Source organism: Calypte anna, chromosome 1 (genome assembly GCF_003957555.1).
Source record: "Calypte anna isolate BGI_N300 chromosome 1, bCalAnn1_v1.p, whole genome shotgun sequence".
NCBI classification, from domain to species: Eukaryota; Metazoa; Chordata; class Aves; order Apodiformes; family Trochilidae; genus Calypte; species Calypte anna.
In genome coordinates, this window is record NC_044244.1 from 111,002,968 (window position 1) to 111,030,928 (window position 27,961).

The 27,961-nt window shown below is 42.6% G+C and overlaps 1 protein-coding gene across 2 annotated transcripts; it reads right to left on the reverse strand.

Annotated features, from left to right (window-relative positions):
- Positions 1-1,205: 1,205 nt before the first annotated feature.
- Positions 1,206-27,899, reverse strand: LOC103538976 (cystathionine beta-synthase-like). Of its 2 annotated transcripts, none has more exons than XM_030461664.1 (17): positions 27,727-27,899; positions 21,258-21,387; positions 19,780-19,991; positions 19,078-19,184; positions 17,981-18,115; positions 14,401-14,480; positions 13,024-13,158; positions 12,412-12,481; positions 10,838-10,929; positions 9,936-10,061; positions 9,134-9,218; positions 8,832-8,937; positions 7,908-7,982; positions 7,063-7,197; positions 6,199-6,307; positions 3,087-3,171; positions 1,206-1,724 (listed from the first exon to the last, which is right to left on the reverse strand). In XM_030461664.1, exons 2-17 carry the CDS (start codon positions 21,297-21,299, stop codon positions 1,615-1,617), a joined length of 1,704 nt encoding a protein of 567 aa, XP_030317524.1. In that variant the 5' UTR covers positions 21,300-21,387; positions 27,727-27,899; the 3' UTR covers positions 1,206-1,614. The 2 variants fall into 2 exon arrangements, with proteins under 2 accessions (XP_030317524.1, XP_030317531.1); XM_030461671.1 differs by having other exon boundaries at positions 27,761-27,871.
- Positions 27,900-27,961: the final 62 nt, after the last annotated feature.

Sequence of the window (27,961 nt, forward strand, 5' to 3'; positions counted from 1 at the left end):
GCTCAGGAACAACATGGGATGCAATGGCTTCCACCACCTCTCTCCTCTGAGCACACATTGCTAAAATGGAAAGCAAATTCCAATGCCATGGGGAGGCCAGCAATGTAGAGAGAAATCTATATACAGAGGAGGTAGTCATTGTGATTTTTAAAAAGCCTCTTTGTTTTCTTTTAGCTGACTCACAATTCCCCACAGCCTATTTTTTTTTCTTAAACAAAAACCAAACACAACTTAGCCCTCCTACCAGCAATAGCCCCAGACTAAAAATATAGAGGGTTTTCTTTTTTACTGCAGTGTAGAGACAAGCTAAAAAAAGCATCACTTGTGCTGATCAAAAATGTTATTCTTGGCAAAAGGCCAGTCAGAAAATGACTGGAGCAGCCTTCAGGAAGATAAAGAGCAGCTACTTTTCTCCTGTAATCACTCCAATCTTCATTACAACAAGCAGCAGGCAGTAGCCTGAGCACAGTAGTGCCCATGGATGGTGCTGTTAGTGCCAAATTGTGCCACAGCCACGTAAGTCAAACATTACTGAAGAATCCAGCATTCCAGAACTGGGGAGAAGTTGTAGCTGCACACATCCACTGCACATTAATCTCATGTACCCATGACAGTACCAGCCCACAACATGTTTGCCAGTTACTTCCAAGCTTAGCTCCAGTGAATTCAATTAATAGTAGGGGTTTTTTTCCCTGGAATAAAGCACTACAGTGAACTATCCTCAAAAGAGTTTACAGGTCTTGAAAAATTACCTTTCGTTCTTCTAACTATGGCAAAAAATAAGCACTTTAAAATAAACAAGAAGGTTGGTAGGTAAGAGGAAGATATTAAACAAAAACTTTTGAAAACCTTCAGGCAAGAAGCTTGATCTTACCTTTTAATTTTCTCTTGTGATTACTTATCAGAGTACAACTGGAAAAAGAAAGGTCTGTCTTCACAGTGAAAGCTGGTGCATCAGTAAAATGAAGTCACTAGTTCCTGTTACTTCACTGGTAGGCTTCCACTCAAGTCAGTTTTCACTCAGAGCAGCTGGTTAAAACAAGACTCAGTTCCAGCCCTCAAGTTTTCTTCTTCCTTTACACTGATGTCATTAAAAGTGAAAAACCTCCCTTTCTTTTCTCCATACCCCACTCCCATTTTTGTCTCCACACAGGAGACAAACCTAACAACCTTGCACAGAAAAAAAAAAATCCAAAATCTTCTTTTGGGCCTCTGCTTCAGTAATTCTTTATTTCAACATTTTATAAATCTGAAACAATGTTTTGGAAAGCCAGACTTCAGACATAACAAGTAAAGAACACAGCAGTTAATTTAGGCAATATTTTTACACATATATATACATATATAGGTAAAAAAATAAATTGTCTTAAGAAATATTGTGTAACCTGATTAGGAGACAAGTCCCCAAAAGCTGTGCGATACAGCAAAATGCACTGGCTATTTAGCCTACACCAGGATAGCTAACTGCTTGGTTTTGGAATATTGGAAAAAATAAACAAAACACTTAGAACAACACCCTAAAGACAGACCATTCTACTTAAGAAATAAACCTGATTCTTTGTTGGAGATTGCAAAATGTTGTTGAAGAGGCTCCATCCACATTGCTACCTGGCTTCAGATGGATTTTCTTTCCCGTTCTCGTGCAGTCACGAAGTTCAGGAGGTCAATGGCTGTAACGACGCCAAACACCATCTGGCGCTTGCTGGAGGAGCCATCGTTGTGATCTACAGAGGAACAAAGAGGGGATTCTGGCTGTAGGAGGCACAAACCCTCACCATCCCATGGGGGTTTAATGGCACTGGTTTTGAAGATAGGTGCCAAGCCATCCCAGCTCTGAGTTAGGGCCCACTGGCAGAGCTGGTTATCACTCACTGATAACCCCTGGAGATACTGAGGGGGAACCCAAATGTCATCTTGACCAACAGTCACACAGGAAGTGGCAAGGACTTTCATTTCAGAAAGTCTCCTCAAGAAAAGGGATTATAGAAACTGAAACATTATGGAAGGAGCTGCAGACTTATTGTTCTTAACACAAAAATTCAAACCAAATCCTCTCTTATAGAGAGTATTTTCCTGATGCATTATTTCTGTGGCTTTACTTTAAGCAGTTGCAGATATTATCCAGGACCACTGGAAGAAGACATGCAACACTACCCTAACACAACTGTCAAATACAGAATTAGCTTCAAAATCACATTACAACATTTTTCTATTTACATCCAGAACACTTGTTAGCCATCTCATCATTGCTGCCTTGAGAACACAGGTTCAAGTGATTTTTCATTGTGAGTATAAATAAGCCTTTGACCTGGGAACCAAGAGGCCAAGTGACCTTTGGCCTTTTCCTGAAGCCTGGCTGTACTGAGATGTTTAACCTACTTAGAGAATCAGGTTGTTCAGCCAGCCAGATTGTCCTGGAATTTTAATTTACTCAGTATTTGTTCCATTGCAAGCCTCCAGTGAGATTCCAGTCAGCACAGAGTCAAGAGCATGTCCTTATGAAGATTATCAGGAACAAGCCCACATTTTATGACTTTTTTTTATTTACAGTTATATTTTAGTTAGCTGTCAGATAAATTTTCCAGAATCTTAATATTGTTTTTAGTCTAGTTTCTCAGTGTTTGTAATTTTGCAAGTTGCCTGCTATAAGGAATATAAAGCAGGAAAAAAATATTATTAATCACATGTAACAGTGATACATCCTAGCTCTGAAGATTTATTTAGTCATTTCCAATTTATAAAAAAAGCAGTGTAAAGAGTTTTGAGATGGTTGACAAAAAATAAATCCTGGACTAAAAATACCAGGTGAAAAGGAGTAAGTTTAAACAGAATAAACGGGTTAAAAAAGAAACATTAAGCTGTCTTGAGACAGCCATGTCAGTGCTGACATCTCGGTCTTACTAAAATTTGATGTTTTAATTAAAGGTTTTATTTTAAAAAGGAAAAAAAAAAAAGAAGTCTAGTTAACCTGGGATGCTCACTGTGATGAAACTGCTGTTTCATAACTTGTTTATACTCTCACTTATACTTTATTCTTATTTTCATTCACAGATTACCTCTTCCAAGGCACAGTATATCATACTCACATTGAATTTGTTCATGCACCACTAAAGCAAAGTGGTCTATTTCCAGGATATGAGAGAGTTTCCCCAAGTTGTCTTTCAGGTTAATCTAAGGAGAGAGTTACAAAACTTTATTAAAACAGGCCTTTACATGTTTACTGGTTGATAACCCCTGTATATTTGTGTAGTATCAAAAACAATACATCAGCATTTCTATACAGCTCCTACTTGAGGTATTATAAAACACTAACAAATGAAGTTCAACTTAATAGATCAGTTCTCTTTGCTTATAGTTTCCAAGAAAACAGAACAAAAAAGCCAAAGCACTACATGAAGTTATTCTCATGTTTCTCTAAACATAAACTTAGTTAATATCTAAAAAATGTTAACAATGAAAGAATGTCAAGTGTTCCAATGTGTCTCACAAAAGAAGCTACCACAAATCTCTGATCATATTTGGTGATTTTTCTCTAGCAAGATCTCAGAAAAAGTGAATGAATCAGGCTGCATATTGCTGTGGAAATAAATACAGTCTGCAAAAGCAGCAGGGAAGAAAGAAGCCCCAAAAAAGCCAAAACCAAAATGATGGGTGAAGATTGCTCAACTAACACTGTTTTCAGGTGCAAATCAGGGAACTGAGAAGTAAGAATTAATTTTCAGTGAAATTCAACTTTGCTAGAAGTAAACAAGAAAACACCCTGTGTTGACTACAGAAAAAACACAGATCCTTCTGAAACACTTATCTAATAATTTGCTGGAAGTACTTGAAAAAATGCATAAAAATGTTCTTCCTATATGCTTTAACCATACTAAGCAGCTACAACAGGTCTTTTACCCGGGTGACTCTCTCCAAGTAACAGCAGCACTCACCATCTGATATACTTTGATTAACAGGGATTAAAGGAATTTACAGCAAAGACTGTCTCACACTGCAGATTAAAAAAGCCTTAATCCTGCAGTAAACCCAGCTTGTGACTGAGGAATAAATGCCACAGTGCGAACAGTTGGGCTGCAGCAGAACACAGAGCTCTCATCTCCTTTCTGTGAGTTAGAAGAGATCCACAGAATTCCCAGCAGCCTGTGCTAGAGGAACCAGCAGGCCATGGGACATACTGAAGCATCAGTGTACATACTGAAGCTTGTTGGGCCAGACAAGTTCAAAGTTCATTGAAGGGGAAGAGCTCCTTGCCATCTGATTGTGTATGATCACTAGCCCAGCTTTCAGAGAACAGCTGGGCTAAAGATGATCAGGATGAACAGCCCAAAACCAGCACTGGGACAACTATGAAGACAAACATGTTTTGAAATGCTTAATGGGAATTTAACACAACTCCCACAGAGTTCTCACCTGTTCATCCTGATCATCACTGTTCATCCAAGCTCCCTAAAAATTTTGCCCATGATTTTTCATACAACTGGCATCTTTTTTCAAACCTATAAAGTCTTTTGAGCAATTAGCCTGTACACATGCTGCTACACTACACATGACTGGGTCTGATTGTTTGGCTCTAAGGCCAAGTGACATGACATGGCACTGCTGATGGCCCTACAACTCAACTGTCTCCTACTCAAGAAGTAACCTATGGCCCATCAAGATGCTGGGGACACCAGGCCTTGCATTGTTTAGCAGAGTGCTAAATAGTTTAGGACACCAGGGAACACGCTAACAGTTAAACACTAGGTAGAGTGAAAGAAAGCATCAGATACTATTGTCCAGCCCTATTTTCTGGTAAAGGCAGACAAAGCCCTGGAGTACTATTCTACTGGAGACTTAAAAAAAAACCCCTGTAACCATTCCTCTTCCATTCTAAGAGACTGCCACAAAGTAATTGTGACAATCATACCAGTGAAAGCTTCCTATGTTGCCAAAGATAGCTTTGCCTTGATAGTCACAGGCTCTTATTGATGCATTCTGTGGTACAGATCCTACCTGTAGAATATCCTACATTATTTCAGTGACACAGATGATACACTTTTCCTAATTTTACCAGTAAATAAGCCAAAAACTTTGACTAAAGTGGCAAGAAAAGCAAAATCCTTACAACTTCTGAGGTTATGTGCATTTTACCATCTTTCTCCATTAAAGCACCAATTCAAAGGAAAATAAGAATGAATAATGCTTTTAGTTAGCATGTTAGCAATACCACCACTTTTGTGGTGGTATTTTGTGGAAGGTACCACCTTCCATCCTCCACCAAGAAAAAAGTCAGAACTAAAGAGAAAAGAAATGGTTAAGCTGTTCTTCACCAAACAAGCATGCAAAACTTCAAGCTGCTCATGGAAAAAAGCCACAACCTCAGAAGAGCAGAGAACTGGCTACTACAGCTAACACCAGTGTAGCTACAGAAATGATTGCACACCACCAGCCCCAGAAACTCTAAGTTGTCCGAGTGAGGGAACACATGAGCTAAGGAGTTTTGTTACGCACCACATTTCCACCTGATGCTTGGTTATCTGTCTGGGAAGGAAAAAATATATTTACATTTGTCCATAAAGAATTAGCATCCTTTCTGACTCTCAGGGACCTGATAGTTCATAGACTGAACAGAAGCATTACACATACTTCTGGAATACAGCCCCTCATCCACTATGAGACAACGTTGAAACTAAGCCTAGGTGAAAACTAGGTCAAGCATTCCATGTTAAAACCAAAATCCTCTTCCTGCAAGAGAAGCAAAGCAACTGCAACAATACTTGTATATTTCAGAAGAGCACTCATACAGCTTGGAGGTTGTGGTGAAAGTTGTGGGGACACACCTATTTCAATAAGGCATCCCATACAAAAGACAAGCAACTGCTTGCCTTTAGCTGATTGTTTTTTAGGAGAGCTGTTTCAACATCTGTCTCTTCCCCTGGATAATTACATTGCCCAGATTTATAAGGGGTTTTGGGGGAAGGAAGAAACGAAAAGCATGCTAGAAGAAAGCCTGTTGCAGTAATGGAACAGCACAATACAGAGCCACATCACAAACCTGGGAGCTCCTGGGTAACCTAGGAGAGAGTTTAGAGCACATCTGTGCTCAGTAACAACTGCACTGTATGGTCTCAGGTAAATTTTATCCAACCTGATGCCACTGTAGTGTTAGGACACTTACAATACCATAAGCCCGAGGAGTTGTAGAATATATCTGCTTACCTGTTTAAATTGCTTGTAGATTACTTTACTGACTTCATCAGAAGGCTGAACTTTTCCAGCAAGCAGTGAAGAAAGCATGTTACCCAGAGTAACCATGCCCAGAATCACCCTGGAGAAGGAGAGTGAGAAGATAGGGCTAAACAACACAAAAGCCTTAGGTGTTCCTGTAGATAAAAGGATCCACTTTTAGCCAGCTTGGAGCAACTAGTTCAAATACTGCATGGCAGAAAGCAACATTATTGATTGGATTCTGTATCACTGCAGAGTCCAGTTCCAGAAGTTCTGGAGACTCATATAAGTCAGAAGGTGCTTTTAAGTGCTTGGCCCTTCAGAGCATCAGACTCTTTGTATCTCTAGTTCTTTCAACCTGAGAGCTTCTTGCAATCTGAGAGAGCTTTTGAGAAGCACAGCTTCATTGTTTTACACAGGGTAATTAAGGCACACCAGCTTGCTGTGAACCTCTGATTTACAGGGGTTACTGCAACATTGACCTATAACACAGTGTTCTGAAGAAACTGGGTGAAAGTTGTGGAGATGGATAGGTTAGTTGTTTTAAATATTAATTTACCTTGGTCAAGTTAAGAAGCTGTTATAAAAAACAATTAAATTATTCTGCAGAAGCACAGGCTAAATATATCATAATAATCAGAGGCTTGTTATGTGAAGGGCAGGACAGACCTAGCAGAACAACATATGAAGTCCAGCATTAGTGTGTTTAAGGCAACCTTTCTGAACTGTATTTCTATAACTGAACAAAGATGAGTGAGAGGATATTATACTACTAATAATCATTTAAAAGACATCCCTTGGAACCTGGTGAGAGGAGGGACACATATGGATAAATAGCAATATATGTGGACATACCCAGATTCATCAACAACCGGTACCTGGTCGAATCCCTTCTCCCGGAGAATTTCAACAGTCTTTGCACAGGTAACAGTTGGAAGCACAGTCAGGGGAGCAGAAAGGCTTAGTTCCTGAACACTTATGTTCCACCACCTGAGGATGAAATAAAAAAAACCCAATCCCACACAAGCCTTACAGAGAGAAAAGAACCAGCTGTTCATGTACAGTGGCCTTCAACATTACAGGAATGGCAAAAGGCTGCGAGGAAGAGTCACGATTCAGCCAGGCAGTAAAGATTTCAGACTTTCAAAATTTCTCCCCAGTATCAGGAAGTCACTGAAGCACACAAGGCGGCTATAAAATTGAAATTCTTGTCCTCATTTCATCTGCTTTCCAGGAATAAAGATAGGGGAAAGTACTAATATCCCTAGTTTAATTATTTATATCTTACACTGCATATTTTGTGCTCATGCCTATAGAGGCAGCAATATTGACAGTTGTTATGGGTAGTGAATCAGGGAAGACTACCTATGCAGACTTGCAGTGCTTTGCACTTAAGAGCTCTGATCTCAGAAATATTCTCTCTATACTACTTTTTCATTTCAGATACAATCCTTTTCATAAAAATCAAATTATTAAGTACCGAGTTTTCTTCTTCTGCCACGTAATCCAAAAAAGGAAAAAAGGAAATCAACCAATTTAAGCAAATTCAATTAACAGCTGCAATTATACACAACACAACAGCATGAAAGATAAGCTAAATCAATGACAGTAGTATAAATTAAAATAAGCTTTAAATTAGCAACTGCCATAAAGTTGATTGACCCGACTGATGAAAATCTAAATGGATCTGACATGCTTACCAAGGTTTTTTGACATAGTCTTCCTCTTTCATGAACCCTTTCTGAATCATCCATTTGTCACTCAAGAACTTGGACCTGGAAAGCATCAGGAAGTTAAAAGCTCATTAGCAAGCTGAATATCTGACAGCAAGTATAATAGCACATAGAGGCAACTGCTTACTGCTCACTACAACTAAAAACTAAAGGGTAATTGAAAGTATACTGCCAGTTGCCATAGAAGCTTATCAGCCAGGGATGATGAGACAATGCTGATAGGAGGAAAGAACCTCTTAGAAAATAGAGTTTTGACTACATCAGTCCCTTGTGACACAATAAACACACAGGCAGGAATGAATAAGTGCCAATCTGTCCTCAGACAAGGTCTGTCCACAGTTCCTAGCCATCTAGTATTGTGTTGGATGCAACATAAGTCAGGAAACACAGCTAAAAACATTGTGTTTTGGGCTATGTTTCAGTGTGGTAGGAGAGAAACAACTTCTCAGCACAGCTCAAAGCCCTCACAGTTCCACCCATAAACTCACCCCAACACTGGCTGCTGCTACAGCAGTGCTGTGTTCTGCTGTGGACAGAGGCAGACAGTGAGTGAGAGCAGACTCCTGGAAGGGTTCCAGTAAGGCAACGGGATAATACCAATAATCTCCAGTAAATAAAACAGTTAAAAAAAGCCTTTTCCTGTGAAAGATACTAACTGATGATGGCTGTGTACTGAAGTCACACATATAGGAGCTCAGCATTCAGAGGGCTAAGCTCCTTTCTATTCCATGTCAGCCCCTTTCTAGGTACATCAGAAGATGTGGCCCAAACACTTTCCTTGCCTGGGTAACTGGGTGCTAGAACAAATATGTATGCAACTTGCCACAGCTCTAAGGAGGTCCGAGGGACTGCCTCATCCCTTTCCCAGAGAGAAAACAAACAGGTTCTTACATGTAGTTCCTGATAGAGTCAGGGAGGATAACAACACAGCGCTGACCTTCCTTCAGCTCTTTGGCTGCCTTCACAGCTGCAGACATGGCACTGCCTGAGCTGCCACCTGCCAAAATCCAGACCAGAGGCAAAATAGTCAAACCATAAGTGAAATGAGAAAGAACGAGAGAAGGTAAGACAGTAGAAGAGGCAGGGTAAAGAAGACAGCTTCTGAAGTAGAAGGACATCTCCTTGACCTGTTCAAGGCTTTAGCCTCTCACATACCAATCAGAGAAACCCAAAGGATTTGCATTTGCTCTTACCACACAGCAGTCCTTCCTCTCGGATCAGCATGCGTGCTATAGCAAACGACTCCTCATCATTGCTCTTGTACCACTGGTCCACTGTCTGGTAAGGGGCAGAAGACAGAAACAAGGGGCTGTGTATATGAGGAGGGCTTGGGGAACTACACAACTAGTGTAAAATCAACCCATGCTCTGTGAGGTACCAGCTGCCCTACTGAGCCACGTGCCTGGGTTTCCATCCACCAGATGCCAAGTGTTTTGTTTGTTGGTTTTTTTTTGTTGTTGTTTGGGGGTTTTTTGGTCAGGGTAAGATGATCACTTTAGCACAAAAGGATCCTTACTGAAACTTTGCTGTAAGACCAGGCTGTTGTGAGACAGCCACAGAAAGCATTAGTTTCCTCCCCTCTTGGAGGGTTTCCCAAGGACACAAGCTATGCACAGGACATAGGACACAGTCACCCCACTTTTGGCCAGGAGGGATCAGGCTGCTTTGTTGTTTTTTTGTGGGGTTTTTGATTTGTTGGTTGAGGGGTTTTTTATGTCTGTTTAGGAATTTACGCTTTTTTTTAGAATTCTGTGTTCTAATAAAATGTTATCTGCTAACAGCATTTCCACCTAGTGTTATAAAACACATGTGGCCAGTGCAGAAGCTGTTTGAGGACTGGTTTTGCTGTTTAAAAAACAGGAACAAGGTCTGCTTGCCCCCTTTCAGCTCAATGAAAATACTTTGAGCTGAAATACTAAGTTTTACCTCCACTTTCACCTCACTTGTGCATCCCAACAAAGGACAAAGGGCAATAAACTAAGAAGCATAACTTACAGATCTATCCAACACTGTGGGAACAAAATCATATCCAATTCCTTCCACTTCATACATTGTCTTGTCAGTCTTGTTCAGCGATTCTGGTATAGCAAGGATGGAACCTTCAGGATCAACACCTACAATCTGGAGAAGCAGTTTTCACTTGAGCTAACAGGACACACTCCTTTTGAGAACACAGCTATTTACTCATGAGTGCTGGCCTCATTACAGCTGTTGGTGTCACATCAGCTGCGCCCATAGCCAAGCTAACACCAATCTAGTCTCCTATTCATTTCTTCCCAGCAATATTCACCCCCCTGTGAGCAAAATGCTTTGCTGCTTTTCTGGACTCTTGACAACACACCCCATCTCCTCAGCCTGCGGACACTAAGTGAGGGGCACTCACTACATGGGTTTTACTTGGTTTGAACAGCAGAGAAGGTTTTCCTAAGATTGTCTTATTCACAAGTCAGGCATCATTACAGCCAATACATTTTGTTCCAAGTGTAAGCAGGTAAGTTTTATTTTGTTTACCAGTGCCTATGTAGGAAAATATTCTCAATAGAAACATGATAAAATTTAAGCAGCTCCTGACAAGTTAGTGAAGGCAGAGAGGAAACACAAGGCTGCAGAACACACCAGAGATGGAAGTTTCTCAGAGACCCCATGAAGGGACCTAAGGGCCAGTTTTCATCTGCTGAGCCAAACTTGAACTCTGGCCACCCAGTGAGACTAAAGCATGATAATTTCAGAGAGTCTGAGAAGTCTTTTTCTTTGCTGCTCAGAGCTACCTTCTAACTGAGAACACCCAAGAGCTTTCCACAGAGATCCAGGGCAGGCTTGCAAAGAATGGATCATGCAAAGTGGAGCAGTTTGAGGTTCACCTTGCTAAAGAGAAATGATTTAGGCTTGCCACTTACTTTGCAACCTGGACACTTCTCCTTTAGTTTTCTAGAGATGCCAGTGATAGTACCTCCTGTGCCAGCCGTTGCTACCAGCATGTCTAATTTTCCTGTTTAAAGGTGAGAGACAGAATAACGTATTAAAAATCCACTTACACCTAAGTATGGACATTCTTCAATAAAAATGCAGAAAACAGCAGAAAAGAGCAAGACAAGGCTCATTGCTTCTGAAGAGTTATGAGACCTACCTGAAGACCACCTTGCTCAAGCCTCTTTTATTTCAAAAGTGGTTTTGAAGTGCCTGTCCAGTGGCCTGGCAAGGGAGAAATTTGTGGTACTCCAGACACAGCTAGAAGTGACCCATAGAGCTGACACCCATATTTCTGTTCCCATATTTGTTAATGCAGATAACTTATTCTCTAAGTTAAAATGAGCAGCCCATTGTATCAGTAAATTTACTGAATTAGTGCCAAAAGCACAGGACAGGTATCCTTTGACAGAACTGTTAGCATAACTACTCTCTCATTTTCATGTGAAAAAGACTGGTTTGGTCATGAGCACTCAAGAGCAGGTAGCACAGTTCATCTTTCTGTCACCACCTACAGCTTCACTTGACAGTTTTCATCAATTAAAACAATTCATTTTTAAAAGTTCACTAATTCACAGACAAAAGCAAATGCTTACCAGTCAAAAGAATTAACACCCCATCAAGAAGGGGTAAGTGAACAGGGTCTGTCCTATGAAGAAAAGTAAACACAAACAAGAAGCCTGAAGCTGGAACTCATCTAGACTCAGCTGATGGGACAGCAGCTTGTTAAAGCACTCGCATTCTAATTCAAACTTAGTTTGCCACAGAAGACAAGACAAACCATCTGAATATCTACAGCTACTTTTAGGGGGGAGGAGGACCCTCTTACTAGAGGGTCCCATCAGAAACTGTAGTGTTTTATAAGGTAGTTCAGTAACCTCCTCTATGACTTCCTGCTGCCACCTATGGTGTATGCCAGCATCCCACTGAATGCCTCCAACAGCTCTCAAACCAATTCCTCAGCTGGGTGAGTTAGCCCAGATAAAGGTCTCTGCTGCCACATCTCAGTCACTGCTGGTACTCCAATTCAGCTGCCTACAGATAATATGGAAGCCATTCCTGCAGAGAAAAATGTCTCACTGGTGACACCACAACAGAGCAGTCTGTAGTCCTGAGAACTCCTAAGTGAAGAAGTTTCCAGTGTATTTGAGTATCTGGGTCTGATATTGTAAAAATACCCATTTCTGTATTTGTGATTGGAGAAAAATTACCTTGTTTCATGCCAGTCTATCTATGGATTTTTTAATTAAAGAAAATCACTTAAGCATCACTACTTTTTCCACCTGATCACAAACAGACAAGTCTAAAACACAAAGCAACCTGCTTTGATTGAAAAATAGTTACTACAGCTACTGAAATAAGGTAATTCTCTAACACAGCATATGTATGGGATTTGCTGTATCAAAATCCACCCATTTCCCAACCACCTCAAGTCCTATTCTCCAAGTACCTAACAATAAGAGAATAACAGTGACTCACTGAAGAGGGCAAGAAGCAAACATACCTTCACACTGCTGCAGGATCTCTTCAGCTGTGGTGTCATAGTGTGTCAGGGGGTTGCTAGCATTACGGTACTATATTGAAAGACAGAATAGCCATTAAGTAGACCAGAAAGACAAAATTCACATTGTGAGACATTTCAAGAAATGACAAATATTTTCCAGGCCCTATAACAGGTACAGATACTCTTTCCAGACTGTTTCTATCTATAATGCAGACCAAGGCAGAATGCCCAAGCAGAGACAAAATCTTCCTAAATGATCTAACTTAAGAGCAGTTATAAAGTGCCAGCATCCTTCAATGGCAAGATTAGTCCCTCTTTGTGGGACTGTTTATTTTAGGAACATTACCCTTGTACCTATTCCTCCACAAAGGAGTGGACTTCAGAGGAAAACCCCCCATATAGTTTGCAGTTACTGCAAACACAGGGTCGTTGCTGCCCTCTAGTGACTACAAAAACTTGATACCTACAGCATGGTGATGGCTCAACTACAGCTCCACACTTGAGACATCATTTCCTCCAGAGACACACGCAGGGTATCGAATAGTCAACAAAGGACACTAGGAATAAGGTTGCAATACTTCCTCCCATGCACCTCTGACACTTGGCACTTACCTGGTCTAGTATGTGTGAATTGGGGATTTCATTTTTCAGTCTCCATGCTACTCCCACGTGAGATTCAGGAGAATCAAATCTGGCAGTAGTTGGGGTCCTCACAATCTCAGCACCAAGAGCTCTCAGGACATCCACCTGTAGCAAATAAAGATGGTCACAAAACTCCAAAACACTCTCCCAGCACAGAGACTTAATTGGGATGTAGAGAAAAGAAAAAACTTTCCCTTCCTCACATCACTGAGGTCAAAATCCTTAATGTCATTTGGTATTAACCAAGCATTATTTAGAAAGCTAAAAGTCAAACTCCTGTTTCTATTCTAAGCCTTCAGGCCTGTAGGGACTATTCCTACACACCAAGAAGCCTCATTCAGGCAAAATACCATATCCTCTCATGCTATTCACGTGTTCTGCACTCAAGTAGTGCTATGGCATAGCATAGCATAGTGCAAATTATGCATATTTACTACCTCCTCCTTTAGACACAGGCAGCAAAGGAGATCCTCCAGGGCCCTATGCACATTCAGTGTCTACAAGGGCAAGAAAGTTTGACTCTGAGCCAAGACAAATCCTGTCTTCAGAGAAAAGGGAGGCCTTTGGTGTTGCATGGCATATGGTGATGGCCATGTGCTATCTCCCTCCAGAGCAGGTAAGGGCAAGCAATGGGTATCAGTCTTCAGGGGATGGTGTTCCCATCTGTGCTACTGCATTTCAGCAGAGTGCTGAAAGTGTCTGAACCAAAACAAATGGTTTTGCTGGCAGCAATTTGCTGCTTCAACTGTGAAACAGAGGATTTCTACTCTCAACTTCTTTTGGCTGCATGAGCAGCAACACAGGACAGGGCTTGCTCTAGAAATAGATGCTGTGCTCTTTCCACACTGGAGGCAAGCAGACACTACCCAGGTGATTTTTCATTCCCCTTCATTTTGCTGGTGACACAATTCAGATGCTTGCAGGTATCCCCTGGGAGTTCAGCAGGCTCCTTCACAGCCTTCCTCAGAATATTTAAAGAAGAATATTTAAAGCTTCAGCATTCCCTTCTTTCATCCTCCTTTGCTCAGTGAGGCACAGCTAAGCCAAGGGCAGCTAGTCTTTTCAATTTGCTAGCTAATTTTCAAGTTCCCTTGGCATTTGCACTTATGGCAGCATTTATGACAGTTTTCAAGTGAAAATGCTGTGGGGACTGAAGACCTTTTCTGTCCATGGCTTGCAAGCCTGCATTTATTTGGACACTGGCAACAGCCCCTCAGTAGAGTTCTGTCTGGCCAGTGACTTGGAGACCAAGAGCCTACACTTTCATTGCTGAAGACACAATACTTATCTGCATCAGGAACTCTGCAAGTGCAAACATGCTTATTTTAAAATAAAGGTAGCTCTGACCTTCTCCATGCTCATTTTCTCTGGCATCACAATGATACAGCGGTAACCCTTCACTGCTGCAGCCAAGGCCAGCCCAATTCCTGGAAGCAAGCAAAAACATGCAGAACATACAGTGAGGATCAAAGAACAAACCCCACACTGCCAGCTTTGGCATGCCCTGGCTTTAATCACACTTTAAACAGAAGCTTGAGTAGTGTCTCTAGAGGGGATAGTAAAGGGAATGTTTCTGGCTGCCGGGGAGAACTGGATGTACAGATGCTGCTAGTTCTTCAAGCACCACCACCAACAGAAAGTTTAGCCAAGGGTGGGGAAACTTCACATGTGTCAGCTCCTAGCTTTATCACATACATACCTTCTTCCTGCCTCACTCCATTTTTACAGCAGTAATTTGGGAAGGGAATGAGCTTTACACTACAGAAGACTAAAGCAGTAATTCTGATACAGTCAGAAAAGCACTAGAGCCTCTATTGACTCATTTCTGTATTAAATCCCTAGTTTGCAATGTGCTGAAGCTGTCCTTTCTACAAATACATTATTTAGATTCTGCATACCTTGACTATTAGAGACAAACACTTCCTTTCAACTTCAAAAATCTGCACCTCTAGCCTGATTTCTGCCTTCACGCTTGTCCTTGTCTGCCTACTTGAAGAGCTGAGGTCAGAAGTGCCTTCCCCATAGAAGAGAAGCTTACACCTGCTACCCAATCACCTCTGCTTGATAAGCCAAACAGATCAAGTTGGTTGGTATGTGTGAGTTCAGACTGTGTGTAATCTTCCCTGCTGTTGAGTACCAGGCATGGTATCAACACACGGCCAAGGAAATGCCCCACAGGCATTTTACCCTATACAGAGACCTGCTTGTTCAAAACTGGCTGTTTTTACATGGTGCTGAATTGTACAGGGGTGAAAAAAAAAAAGAAAGAAATCTAACTGCTCCTGTAAGAGAAGTGTAACTCACACTTCAATTAATTCAAGTAGTGTTTAAATATTTAGGAGGGAAAAAAATACAAACCTCAAAAATCCACACTTTTCCCATTATATATAAATATGGATAATCAATTAAAAAAACAAACAAAACAAAAACAAAAATTGAGAGCAAAGGCCTCACTCATGCCCAAGACAGAAGAGAGGCCACCCAACACACTCCCTTATGGTTTGTGACAAAGAAAGAATTTGCATTTTGAGACAAGTTCTAAAACTTTGTACTGTCTGCTACTGACCTGGAAATGCAATAAGCATAAAAACAGGACTTTGGTGGAAGAAGAACTGGATGCATAGAGGGCAAATATATAATGCACTAACTCTCATGTTTAACATATTCAATAGCTCTGAGCAGTAGCCTACAGCAAAAGCCAGTTCTCAGGTTACTATCTGCTCTGGCCCTTGCTTATACATGGAAACCGATAGGTCCTGAAGTAATCGTTCTGCATCTCCTTCAGCTCTGTCTTCTTCTATCTTTTGTATTCTATGGCAAGGAGAATCATTTATCAGGTACTGACCCAGAAAGCAGGATGTCATAATATGGCCTCAGATACCAGAGGAATTCAATATATACTACTATTTTCATCTACATGCCCTTGTTCAGGGAAGAGGTATAGCCAGTCACAAGGGCTTGTTGGACTGTTCCCCTCACAGAGCAGCTATTCAGTAAACACCAAAAGATATCACTTCCCAGTTTTCTGCTGAAGACAGGGGTACTGGTTACAGATCAGCTCTTCATCCATTAACAAAAGGGGGACTTGAACAAAGAACTAGAAGAAAGATCTGCCTGGCCTCTACTTATCAAAAGGTAACATGGATGGACACCCAGCAAAGACTTTAAGAACAGGACAAGACATGTCTCCAGAGCACATCAGGCAGAGAAGCAGCTTGTAGCTCAACTCAAGAATCTCCAAGGGAGCAGGCAGTATATTTTATATTTAACTAGCTCAAGGGGGAACATTACAGGTATGTTTACTCCCTATCAGTAGAACAGCTTTATAGAAGTACAACAGCTGTGATGCAGAAGCCCAGAGTTAACTTGTCTGCTTAGATCATCAGGTTGTCTGCTAGATCGTGCTGTGGCCCGGACTATGACTGGTGGGACTGTTCCTTCCTCCAGCTCTCCAATAAGAGATGCTAATCCAAGTGGAATCTGTTGGAAATCTAGGTGTGCAAGGGCTGTGTTGGCAGATAATGCTGTAAGGATGCAGCTTCTCCCATCTCAGCACCACATGGGAAAGGCTGTTCCTCAAACCAGGCCCACTTGACCTGACAGAGTGCAGGAACAGAGACCATGAGACTTTCCAAACAGAAAGGGAAGATCCAGCTTCCCACCCGTGCTTGATTTCCATTTCAGTCAGATATTAATTCCTAAATAGAATCTAGTGAATCTGGCCTCACACTTTAAAGCAGAGTCCCTGTAAACTTAGCATTTCTCCTTCCTAGCTGTTCATCCCCCAGGGCTCAGTTCCGGGGTCAGTCTTGGCCAATATCTTATCACCTATCTAGATGAGGGGATTGGGCGCTTCCTCAGCAAATTTGCAGACAACATCAAATTGGATGGGAGTGTTGATCTTTTTGAAGGTAGGAAGGCTCTGCAGAGAGACATGGACAGGTTGAATAAATTGATAGAGGCCAGTTGTATGAGGTTTAACAAGACCAAGTCCTGGGTCCTTCATTCCGGTTACAACTATCCCAGGTAATGCTACAGGCTTGAGGAAAAGTGGCTGGAAAGCTGACTGGTAGGAAAGGACCTGGGGGTGTTGGCTGACAGCTAGCTGAATATAAGCCAGAAGTGTGTCCAGAAGGACAAGAAGGGCAACAGCATCCTGGCTATGAGAAATGGTGTGCCCAGTAGGAGAAGGGAAGTGACTGTGCTGCTGTACCCAGCACTGGTCAGCCTGCACCTTGAGCACTGTGTTCAGTTCAGGCCCCCCCTACTACAAGAAACACATTGAGATACTGGGTCAGGTTCAGAGAAGGGCAACCAAGATGATGAAGAGTCTGGAAAACAGGTCCTGTGAGGAGAGGCTGAGGGTATTGGGAAAGTTTGGAAAAAGAGAAGGCTGAAGTGAGACCTTATCTCTTCTACAGTGACCTGAAAGACGGCTGTAGTGAGGTGGGTGCTGGCCCCTTCTCTCAAGTAAATAAATGGCCTGAAGTTGCACCAAGTAGATTTAGACTAGATGTTGGGAAGAATTTTTTTATTGACAGAGTAGTCAGGCATTGAAATGGGCTACCCAGGGAGGTGGTAGAGTCACCATCCCTGAAGGTATTAAAAAACTGTGTAGATGAGGCAGTTCAAGACATGCTCTAGGAGGATGGTGGGGGTTTTTTTCTGGGTTGACAGTCAGACTTGGTGATCTTAAAGGTCTTTTCCAACCATGACAATTCTGTGATACTGTGGTCAACACAGGACGCTAAAGAATTGTTCCTTGTGCAAGATGGAAGGAGCACTGCTCCCTACGCTATGCAGGCAGGAAGATATCTCCTTTCTTCCTTGCACAAACAGCCTTCATGCTCCAAAATCAAGCCTGCCCCTACCAGGAAAACCATTACCACATTTCCCCCCACATTTTACTAGTGTCTGCATCCTCTACCTGTGTTTCCAGAGGTTGGCTCTATGATTGTGTCCCCAGGCTTCAAGATCCCAGCCTTCTCAGCATCCTCTACCATCCTCAGGCTGATGCGGTCCTTCACACTGCCCCCAGCATTGAAAAACTCACATTTTGCCACTGGAAACAAAGAAACCAAGCAGATTCCTTAAACAGCAGTTTTTTGCTAAACAAGCTACTGATTCCAAATGTATGTCCAAAAGCAACTGTTAACTTGTCTGCCCAAATCACCTCTCTGCTTTACAACACCAGAGAGAGGGATTCATTTCACAGCATCTCCACTGTTATGGGCCACAAAAAGACAGCAAGTTCAGTAATTGATGCTGACCACAGAAGCCAGAAATCCATCCTCTGTCACTGTCCTCAAAATATGACCTCTCCTTTCACCTTTCCTCTTTATTACAGCCCAGTTATTAGCATAAAAAGCCCCAGGGCCCTTCCATTGCAATAGCACAGAGGAAGAGAACTTTACCAACATGTCTTGCCCTCTCCTTGCTAACATCCTCCAGTCAAAGAGTTTCTGCTCAAACTGGAAGTTTCTCCCCTCATTCAGCCTACACCTTCACTTCAGTACTCCTAGCACTAATCCCTTCAGTGGTGTTAAACATCTCCTTTCAGGATTCTGCTCAGAGCCTCCAGATACCTCCAGTATGGTTGGGTTTTAAAAACCCAAACAAAACATTCACTGAGTTCCACTCCTCTCATCATTTTCCATGATCTTCAGTAGTAGCTGCAGATCTGCACTTTAAACACACCAATGAATAATCATATGAAGTCAAAAACTTCATATGATTTTAAAATTAAAAATAATTTCCTATGAAAAAAAGTTTTACTTTTTCCACAAAGATGGAAAAGCTGCATGAGGAAATGTCCTCATGAAATACAAATTGAAAGATGCTCTAGATGACCAAATCCTAAAACCCTGAAAACCTGCCAAAGAAAGAGAGGAATTTTTCTCACCATCATCTGCCGGGTACCTGCACTCCTCCTATGCCCAGGTTCCATGCTACCACTAACCAGGACTACCCACGTTTCTGAAACAGAGTTACTTATTTTGATTTTCTGCCTCAGGCAGTACTCACAGAGTTCACACTTGAGCCCAAACTGCTTCCCAATCTTGTTGATTCGCACCAAAGGTGTATTGCCAACTTTATTCAGGATGCTTGGCAGGATTTTCAGAGGCTCTGGCCTGGTACACATATAAAAAAAGTCAGTGTTTTGACAGAAAGGGCCCCAGCTAGGTCACACAAAAGCAACACAGCATTTCCAATGCTTTTTATTTCAGCCAGCTTCCTCCCTCCCCTCTGTCAGGCTAGTTATTTTTGATATTTTGGTTTAAAAGGATGATTCACAATTAAAACAAGTCCTTGATCCAAAACAAGGATGAATCAGACATTAAGCCAAGTGCTGAAGCAAGAATGAAATACTTTACACTTCCTCTTGGCATGAAGTAGCTTAGCACTGCTCATAGTCAGCTATTTTAAAAGTAAAAGGTGTAAACAGTGCAATCTTTCATCTAGTCAGGGAGCTGCTTGCCAGATTATTTAAAATAAGTTAGTTCTAGTCAACATAGTTTCACATGTTTGGTGCAAGACTCCTTGTACACTTAATCTGGATTCTTAGCTTTGCTTATATGTGGAAATTAAGAAGCACCAGCATAGGTACACGCTAAGATGCATCAATTCAAATCAGTCATCTTTTGTTAAATCCAAAGATCTTAGGGCAAAGGATGCAAAGCTGGATTAATGCTGCACTGAAAATCAGCAAGTAAAAGTGATACTTGCAAGGTAGTATGACGATGAGGGGAGGCAGAGAGAGGTTTCCCAAGCTTCCATGTGCATTTGCTAGGTGCATCAGGGCGGATCCACTCCATTTCCTTCTCATTAGCATTGCACTTCCCATTGTCCATCCCACTAGGGAGAAAATATTTGCCAGGTGCATGAGGGCATGAGTTCGTCTCTGACATCTTTGGGGAAGGATGTGTAGGCATTTCATCCTTAAAGGTGGAAGAAGGAAAAAAAAAAAAAAAAAAAAAAGAAAGAAGAGTGTGATTCATATGCCCTGCTGTAACAAAGTCTTTTAAGACTACCAAAGTTATTCCAAGTTCTGCACTGTGGGAAGCCATGCATTCACACTACTGTCCCCCCATCATGTTACTACTAAACCATTATTCTTGTTTCTGTCCCTTGACCAACATATTTGGGAGGGGAGACCTTATTGCCCTCTACAACTACCTGAAAGGAGGTTGTACTCAGGTGGACATTAAGACTCTTCTCCCCAGTGACTAGAGATAGGACAAGAGGTAATGGGTTCAAGTTGCACCAGGGGAGGTTCAGATTAGATATTGGAAAAAATTTCTTCACTGAAGTAGTCATGAAGCATTGGAACAGGTTGCCCACAGAGGTGGTGGAGCTGCCGTCCCTGAGGGTTTTCAAAAAATGGGTAGATGTGGCACTTCAGAAGATGATTTAGTGGTTAAGGTGGTGTAGGGCTGGCAGTTGGACTCTATGATCTTGAAGATCCTTTCCAACCATGATGATTCTATGATTTATTTCCAGTCTAGTGCTTCAGCATGCAGTTTTTCCAAGGAAAGCCTGAACAGAAACTACCCTGGTGGCAATTTTTAAGAGAGCAGTATTGCCAAAAGAAGCAATAGTATCAAGTAGCTTTTAACATTCAAGAACAGGTTCTGCCACTGACTAAAGAAGATTCTGTCACTAAACCTAAGACTCGTGTATTAGCGGAGAAAGCATAGCACGTCTCAGACAATTCCCATCCTCAAATGTCCTAGTCTTATTTTTCCTTTATATAAAAAAGGTCACAGCAAATAAGTATTTTAATGACCAGTTGATGTTTCCATAGTACTGAAGATGGGAAAGCATTTCAGCATAATTAAGATTTGCCAAATCCTTATCACCAAAATGAGAACCTTGAAGTGCTACACTGAGTGCTAAAGTTCAATACAGTGCTCCACATGTAGATAACAAACACTCAGAAACATGTGCTTACTGTAACAAGCTTCTATAAACAACAAGAAAACAGGACTAGTCTCATGGGTTACACCCCCACACACCAAAAAGCAGCTCTTGGCAATTAAACCTTCCCACTCCAAGCAGACAAGACTGCTTGGACTATTTGGTGACTGATTAGAAAAAGGTGCCAAAAGCTTCTGCATCACTAGTTGTAGTCATGAAGGAGAACTCTTCCAGAAAGGTCACTGGTTTCAAAAGAAAGGTGGTGCTCCCCAAAGACCAATGAGTACCTTAGACACTGAAGTGGGCCTTTCCGATATCAACTTCTCCATGTTCTTTGGTGAAGGTGATGGCACAGCAGCTGGACTTTCTTCAGGAGACCAACTAGAGTGGTTGACAAGATGAGAATCCTCTTCAAAGCTGCAGATTATGCAAGTTAGAAAAAAACTATCATGGAATAGTCTCTCATAAGGGGCAAGACATACATCCCACTTTCATAGGGGAAAAAAAGAAGCTGCAAAACAAAATGAAGTTGACTTGTATAACCAGAATTTAAAAAAAATAAATAAATCATGCAGCAGATGTATTGCACAAGACCAAGAGAGGGTCTACTGACCCTGTTCTTTCTGCACTACCTGATTTTTGCCTCTCCCATGCCCTACACAGCTCAGACACAGTAAAGTAAGCAGAAAACATCTCTACTGGACAATACTCAAATTCCATAAGCTTAAAAAACACACAAAGTAACAGAAAATATTCTATTTCACAGGATATATTCTTCTAGAAACATCAAGAGTGAAAGGACTTCATGGTGCCATCATTAAAAAACCCTGTACATAATTTTGTAAAAGGCTTTACACAGGAACATTTGTACAGGCCTCACTAGCCTTAGGAGACAAAAAATCTCAAGTTTCTACCCAAACTGAATTAATGTTGCCTGCACAACTGCAGTGATGCTGAATATAACATACATAGCTAACACTTCAGCTGCAAAGAAGCAAGCAAGACTTCTAGTAGGCTTTTTGTTTCAGAAACTAGTAAATATAAAATGGAAGCAATGTTATTTCTCCATCTCCAGCCGTTTGTTTATACAGCTTGACTGTTTCATTTCCATTGAAGACAAAAATTTGGCTGAGGTTTTGAAAAGTGTGTGTGAGGGGAATTACCTAATATTTGTTTTTTTTCATCACCATTTTGCAGCAAGATTAATCTCTTTCCATTACTGAATTGTGCTAGGCCTGGAAAGGTTCCCTGGCCTCATCCTTCTTCTTCTGATAAATGCACACAGAACAGATACAGCTTTGATCAGGCAGAACTGCTGGTCTGGTGACACAGTGAAAAAAACCTGAAGCACAGGATCTGTGACCTTTAGCATTTGTTCTTGCAAGTTAACATGCACCACTAAACACTACTGCCTTATGCTCACCAATCAATTTCTTGCACACTCATGGACTCAATGATCTTCAGAAGTTCCTTCCAACCCCTACCATTCTATGATTCTATGCTGATTTGAAGGAAATGCCTAAGGCATTTAAATTGCCCTCCTTTTGGAAAAAAAGCCTCAGAAAGAGCTGACTTTCCAGACTGAGACATGAAATTATTCTCCTTCTCAGTACAAAGACTTCAATGACACCAAAATCACATGAGTCTACTTTAAGTTAATACATGCCCAAGAGCCATGATGGACTGTATCCTGTCCTAGACCACTGACCAGGACTAGGCTGAAAAACACTGCTCCAAGAAAGCTACCATCTGAAACATACATAAGTTAACACCTCTTTGTTACCAGAAATGAGTTTACTCACAGTTCCAGAGTGAAACCCAGCTTTCATTTCTGTTTCTGGTTCACAAGTCAGAATATCAGTACTTCTTTTAGTGAAGAAAAAGTACTGATGAAGTTTCAAGTCTTTCTGCAAGCTACATCTGCATGCTCCTTCAGACAGCTGGCATGCAATACTGGATATGGACACTGACTGCCTTTGCTCACAGCTAACACTGACAATATTTACAAATTCCATCTAATGAGGGTACCTTCTCTCCCAAAGGACCAAACCATTTCAACATACAGGAAGAAAGCAGCAAGGGTTAAGGCAGGAAAGAAGAGACTTTGTTCATCTTCTAGTTTCTCATAAAATAGGAATGAAAAACCTTTAAATTATGTTCTTCTAGAGGGTCCAAAATTTAGGACAAAATGAGAGAAATCTGTTGTAGTAAAAGTTTGATGTTTCAAAAAAATAAGTATTTCTCTTCTTATTAGCGGGAAAGAAGCTAATGATGCTCTTCTCAAAAGCTGCCTTCTGGAGGATTCCCTTTAAACTGGGCAAGACAACAGCATCCCATCTCCTGCAATGTAAGGCAAAAAAATCCACAGTACACTAATATCAACACCCATCACCTCTTGAACTAGAAACAGCAGGAACAAAGAAAAAGCTATATTTGTTGCCTTCAACTAAGTTGTGAGACTTTCATTTGTTTACCATGGCAACACCCTGATGTTTGATCAAAACTTCAATAATGGGGCTAGAACACAAAACAAAAATGAGGAGACAAAAAGCTAACCACAAGTACTGCCCATAAAAAACCTGTCAACAAATACTAACCTGAAGAAACATCATTGGAACATGAGCTTCTGTTCAATAAATACCTTCAAATCATTTCATTAGGCATTATTTTAAATAATTCCCCCCCACACCCAGCCCAGGGCCAATTTGTATGCATATTTACATTTATAAAGTCAGATTTCAATCACACTAGTAGAAAACCAGTCCTAGCTATGGTCAATCTAATATCTTAGGGGTTGAAGACAAAATCCTACGTCAGCCTTGGCAGTTCTCCAAATGGAATTCTTACTACAGCATTTGGCTGTAAGGAGACTTAAAAACATCTGTAATGACTTACACAGTTATACCTATAGTTCTACCTATAAAATGACTCATCATGGTCAGAACCAGCAGGAAGATCTCAGATCTTTAAGCTCCTTCAGTGCTCCTGATAAGCTTCCTAACATCACCCAGAACATCCAACTGGTGCTAGCCCTAGATGATGCAACTTCAGCAAAATAGAAGTGTCCAGTCTACAACATACAAATTCCCCTCTTGATCCTGCCTACAGTCCCACATAAGGCCCTAGGAAGCTGGTGAACCTTTCTAATGGGCAGATCTTTGGGGAACAAAGGGGGTGCGCAGAAATGACAAAAACAGAGGATGACAGCAGCTTCATTAGCCTGATTCTCTTCTCAGTCCTTTTGGGAATGCAGACATAAGTGATGGGACAGGAGAAAGGCAATTCTGCTTCTCCAACTGCAAGAGAAAACCACCTAGAGGAGTCTGATGGAGATAAGCTGCAGGAAGAATTGCCCACCTTCAGGAAAGAAACACTGTCAGCCTGAATTTACATTTGCTGTAAAAGGGGAACACTCCCATACCTGCTGAAAGTGTGGGTAGAGTATAACTAGAAAAGCCTTGCTAACTTCTGTCATTAGATCTGCAGAGCATGAGGCAGAAAAATTAGAAAGACAACTTATAAAGTCTCTTAAAGCTAAGTCAAGAAAGGAATTGGGATATAGACAGAGGTGTGAGATCCAGAAAGCTTCATGGGAAAGGCTCACATCTGTGGATCCATCTCCACAGAGAACCCGAGACCTAAACTATTTCTGCACTCCTATAAAACACAATTGAAGGCCAGTGAATGAAATTAATTCCCAAACAGCCTGAGCTGAACTCACTCCATAGATATATCAGGAACTGAATAGCTTCTAAGGTGGTTTACAATGTCAGCAATAATGTAGATATCTGAAGAGTCTGATGTATGCAAGAACCTCATTAACTGAAGTCTTGCCTGAGGGAGAAGTGAAGTTGTCTGAAAGGCAGGTGTAAGAGGTGGATCAGAGAGACATGCCCCAAGGGCTGACTACTCAGCCAGTGATAAGATACAGCATTCCATTATGCTGTGGCCTGAGAATGGGAAACTTTGATGTTCTGCTGGTAACTTTACTCTTCCAACAAGAAAACCACCACAAACCAGTTGCTCCGCTCACACGGAGTATCACAGGATCTTAGAGAGCTTTAGGATCCCATCCTAAAGCCCTACCCATCCAGCCTTCGGAAGCTGTTTGGAAACACCATAGCTATAAGTAATTCTGGAAAGAGTCAGCCATTTGGGTTTGGCTTTCTTTTTGTTGTTGCTGGTGGGTTTGGGGTGGTTTTTTGTTTGTGTGTCCCCCCCTTGCTACCTCCTCAGAGGCAGCTATCAGTCCTGTGTCAGGAGACATCAAGTGACCTGAAGTAACTGGTTAGGAATTAACAACAATGTGGCTCTAGGAAGAGGTCCTTCAAAAATTAGAAGTCTTGCTTCAGGCGTTTTGGTTTTTTCCCTATGAAGCAGATGAGCACACACATGTCCTCTCAATGGTCACACTCTTTCTTTCAAGGCCAGACTGGCACATTCATAAATTTCCTATTATGAAACGGGTTGCCCTTTAATGCTCTCACCTCCATAACACTGCAGAGATACTTCAACAGCAAAGTAACTTCCACTGCTATGGCAATTGTTATGTGACAGATCAGTGAAAACATGGAACCATTTGGTCTGCCTTCCCCCCACAGAAATGAAGCTCTGTGTATGCAGTCCTAGCCCAGTTGTCTTCTAACACCTCCATTTACAGAAATTCTCTCCAACTCTGTCTGGACTTGCCTGATGAGTCTTCTGAGTGAAGACTGAGGAACATAAGCACAACAGCATTATAGAGAAGACTGGAGAATGTCTTATCTGCATTTTTACCTGCTGCAGTCAGAAGCTTTCATGCTTCTTTCCCTGTTTCTAGCTCCCTCTCCTTAGTGCACAAGGACAGCCCCACATTACAGCCTGAACAGTTCTTGATCTGACAAGCTTACCAAACAGAGGTAGGATAACAGAGGCTCAGAGATCAAGGAAGGTGCCCAGAATGGCAAAAAGGGGGAGTTGGAGCTCTGACCATATTTCAGTTTCTGACCAGACCTATAAAACAGGCAGCAGCACAGCTTCCTTTCCCCAGGATTATGGTGTCCCCACTCACAAGGCATCACGCCTTTTCTTAGCCCAGGGACCCCTGATAAAGGCTGGCAGAGAACTGCTGGTCATCATAGACAGGGCAGGAAAGCAGCTTTTTTGCTGACGCATGTTTTGTGGGAAAGGCCAGCTGCCACCCACCTTGGCTGTGTCTCTGGAGCTTTAGGCAGACATTCACAACGCAACCATGAGCACAGTTCACTCTGCTGTTCCTATGGATCTTGCATGCAGACAGCAGGCACCTGCCAATAGCCAAAGACCATCCCATTCCAGCCACCTTGGCAGCTTGCTGTACTGCCAGCATCAGATAGGGATGTACCTGAGCCAGCACCCGCACTCCAGTACAAGGACCCTCCGTGACCATGACTATTTTAAAAGTACTGCTATGACTTCAGGGAAGAAGGCTGCTTAACTTGCATGCAGTCACAGCAAGATACTAAAGAGGCACCAACCATTACCAAAAAGGATGACTTGTCCAAACACCACAACTACTGAACCTAACCCTATACCTAAGCTGTGCTTCATCATTAGTGATCTCAGTACAGCCATTCTTCTGCAGAGAAACACCAGGCCCTAAGCAGGTTTCAGTATCCCAGGAAATACCTTTCCTCTCTGACATAAAATCCACAACTTTTACCTACCTCCAAGTTCTAAGTTTCACTTCCTTTCTACAGCGTTACTTTTGCAAAACACTGAGCTCTCACGCCTGGAATAAGCAAACAGACTCTTTTAACAGGGTAAACAGTCTGAGCAACTTTGCTGGAACAAGGCCCAGCACTCCAAAACCTTCATGGCTACAGGCTCTGGGACTAGACAGATACACAAAAGACTAGATACTAACGCAGGAATAGGAGTCTTTTGAGTAATGGCTGGTCCAATAAAGTGCCAACACTAATACTAACGCTGCTATTGAACCTCTCAGATTTTAGTCAAGTTCAGACCATTCCAAAAAGCTTACTTGGTCCACTGTGTTAGCCAGACTTGCCAAAATAAATTGGCAAGGTACTCAGGGGAACAATGGATGGCAGGCCAAAAACGCCTGAAGAGCTGGTGCCAAGCCCAGTGACAAAAGCCCAGGGCACAATATCAACTTGCAAAGCCTGTGTAAAAAGCAAAAAGCCAATCTTCCCCCCTGCTGCTCCCTGCCCGGAGGGGCACTCCGCAGGCCCGCCCCGGCTGCTCAGCGCATCCCCAGCAGCCTGCACCTTCCCGAGGCCTCCGCTCCCATCCTCCCCCCAGGTACTCCAGAGCCACCTCCAGGGCTCTCCGTCGCCCGCAGCAGCTCCGGAGCTGCCCGTTCCTCTCTTTTTTCTTCCTTCCAGAAGGAAAACAAGAGCCCTGCCGTGTCGCACAGCCGTCCACTAGCCCGCGGCCCTCCATCCTTCCCCGCCGCCTGAGCCGGCACAGAGGAGGATGGGGGGGGACGGGGGGCGGCAGTCCCCTCGCCACGCCGCAGTGACCGTTTAACGGCCGCCCTTGGGGTTCACCCCCAAGGCAGCACCCCCGCCACGCTGCAGGCACCGTTTAACGGCCGCCACGCAGCCCACCCCCCGCGGCCGGAGGCGAAGGAAAGGGGAGAGACGCGGGGGGGATGGGGGGAAATACACGGGAACCCTCAGCTCTCCTCCCCAAGCCCACGCGTGAGGATGATGCAACCGGCGGCGCGCAGGGATGCAGCCTCTCCACGAGCACCTCCCTCCCCTCTCCTCTCACCTCCCTCAAACCCCGGCTACAGCCGCCACCTCACCGAGCGCTCCCCAGGACACCGGCCAGGAGGAGGATGACGATGATGAAGAAGAGGCGGGAGCAGCGCGGAGATGAGACAACCCCGCGCACGGGGGTTAAAAGGAGCCCGCGTGCCGCCGTGGCCCCGCCCCCCCCACTCCCAGCCGGCAGACACTGCGCACGGCGATTGGCTGTCCCGGGGGCGGCGGCCAGTGGGTGACAG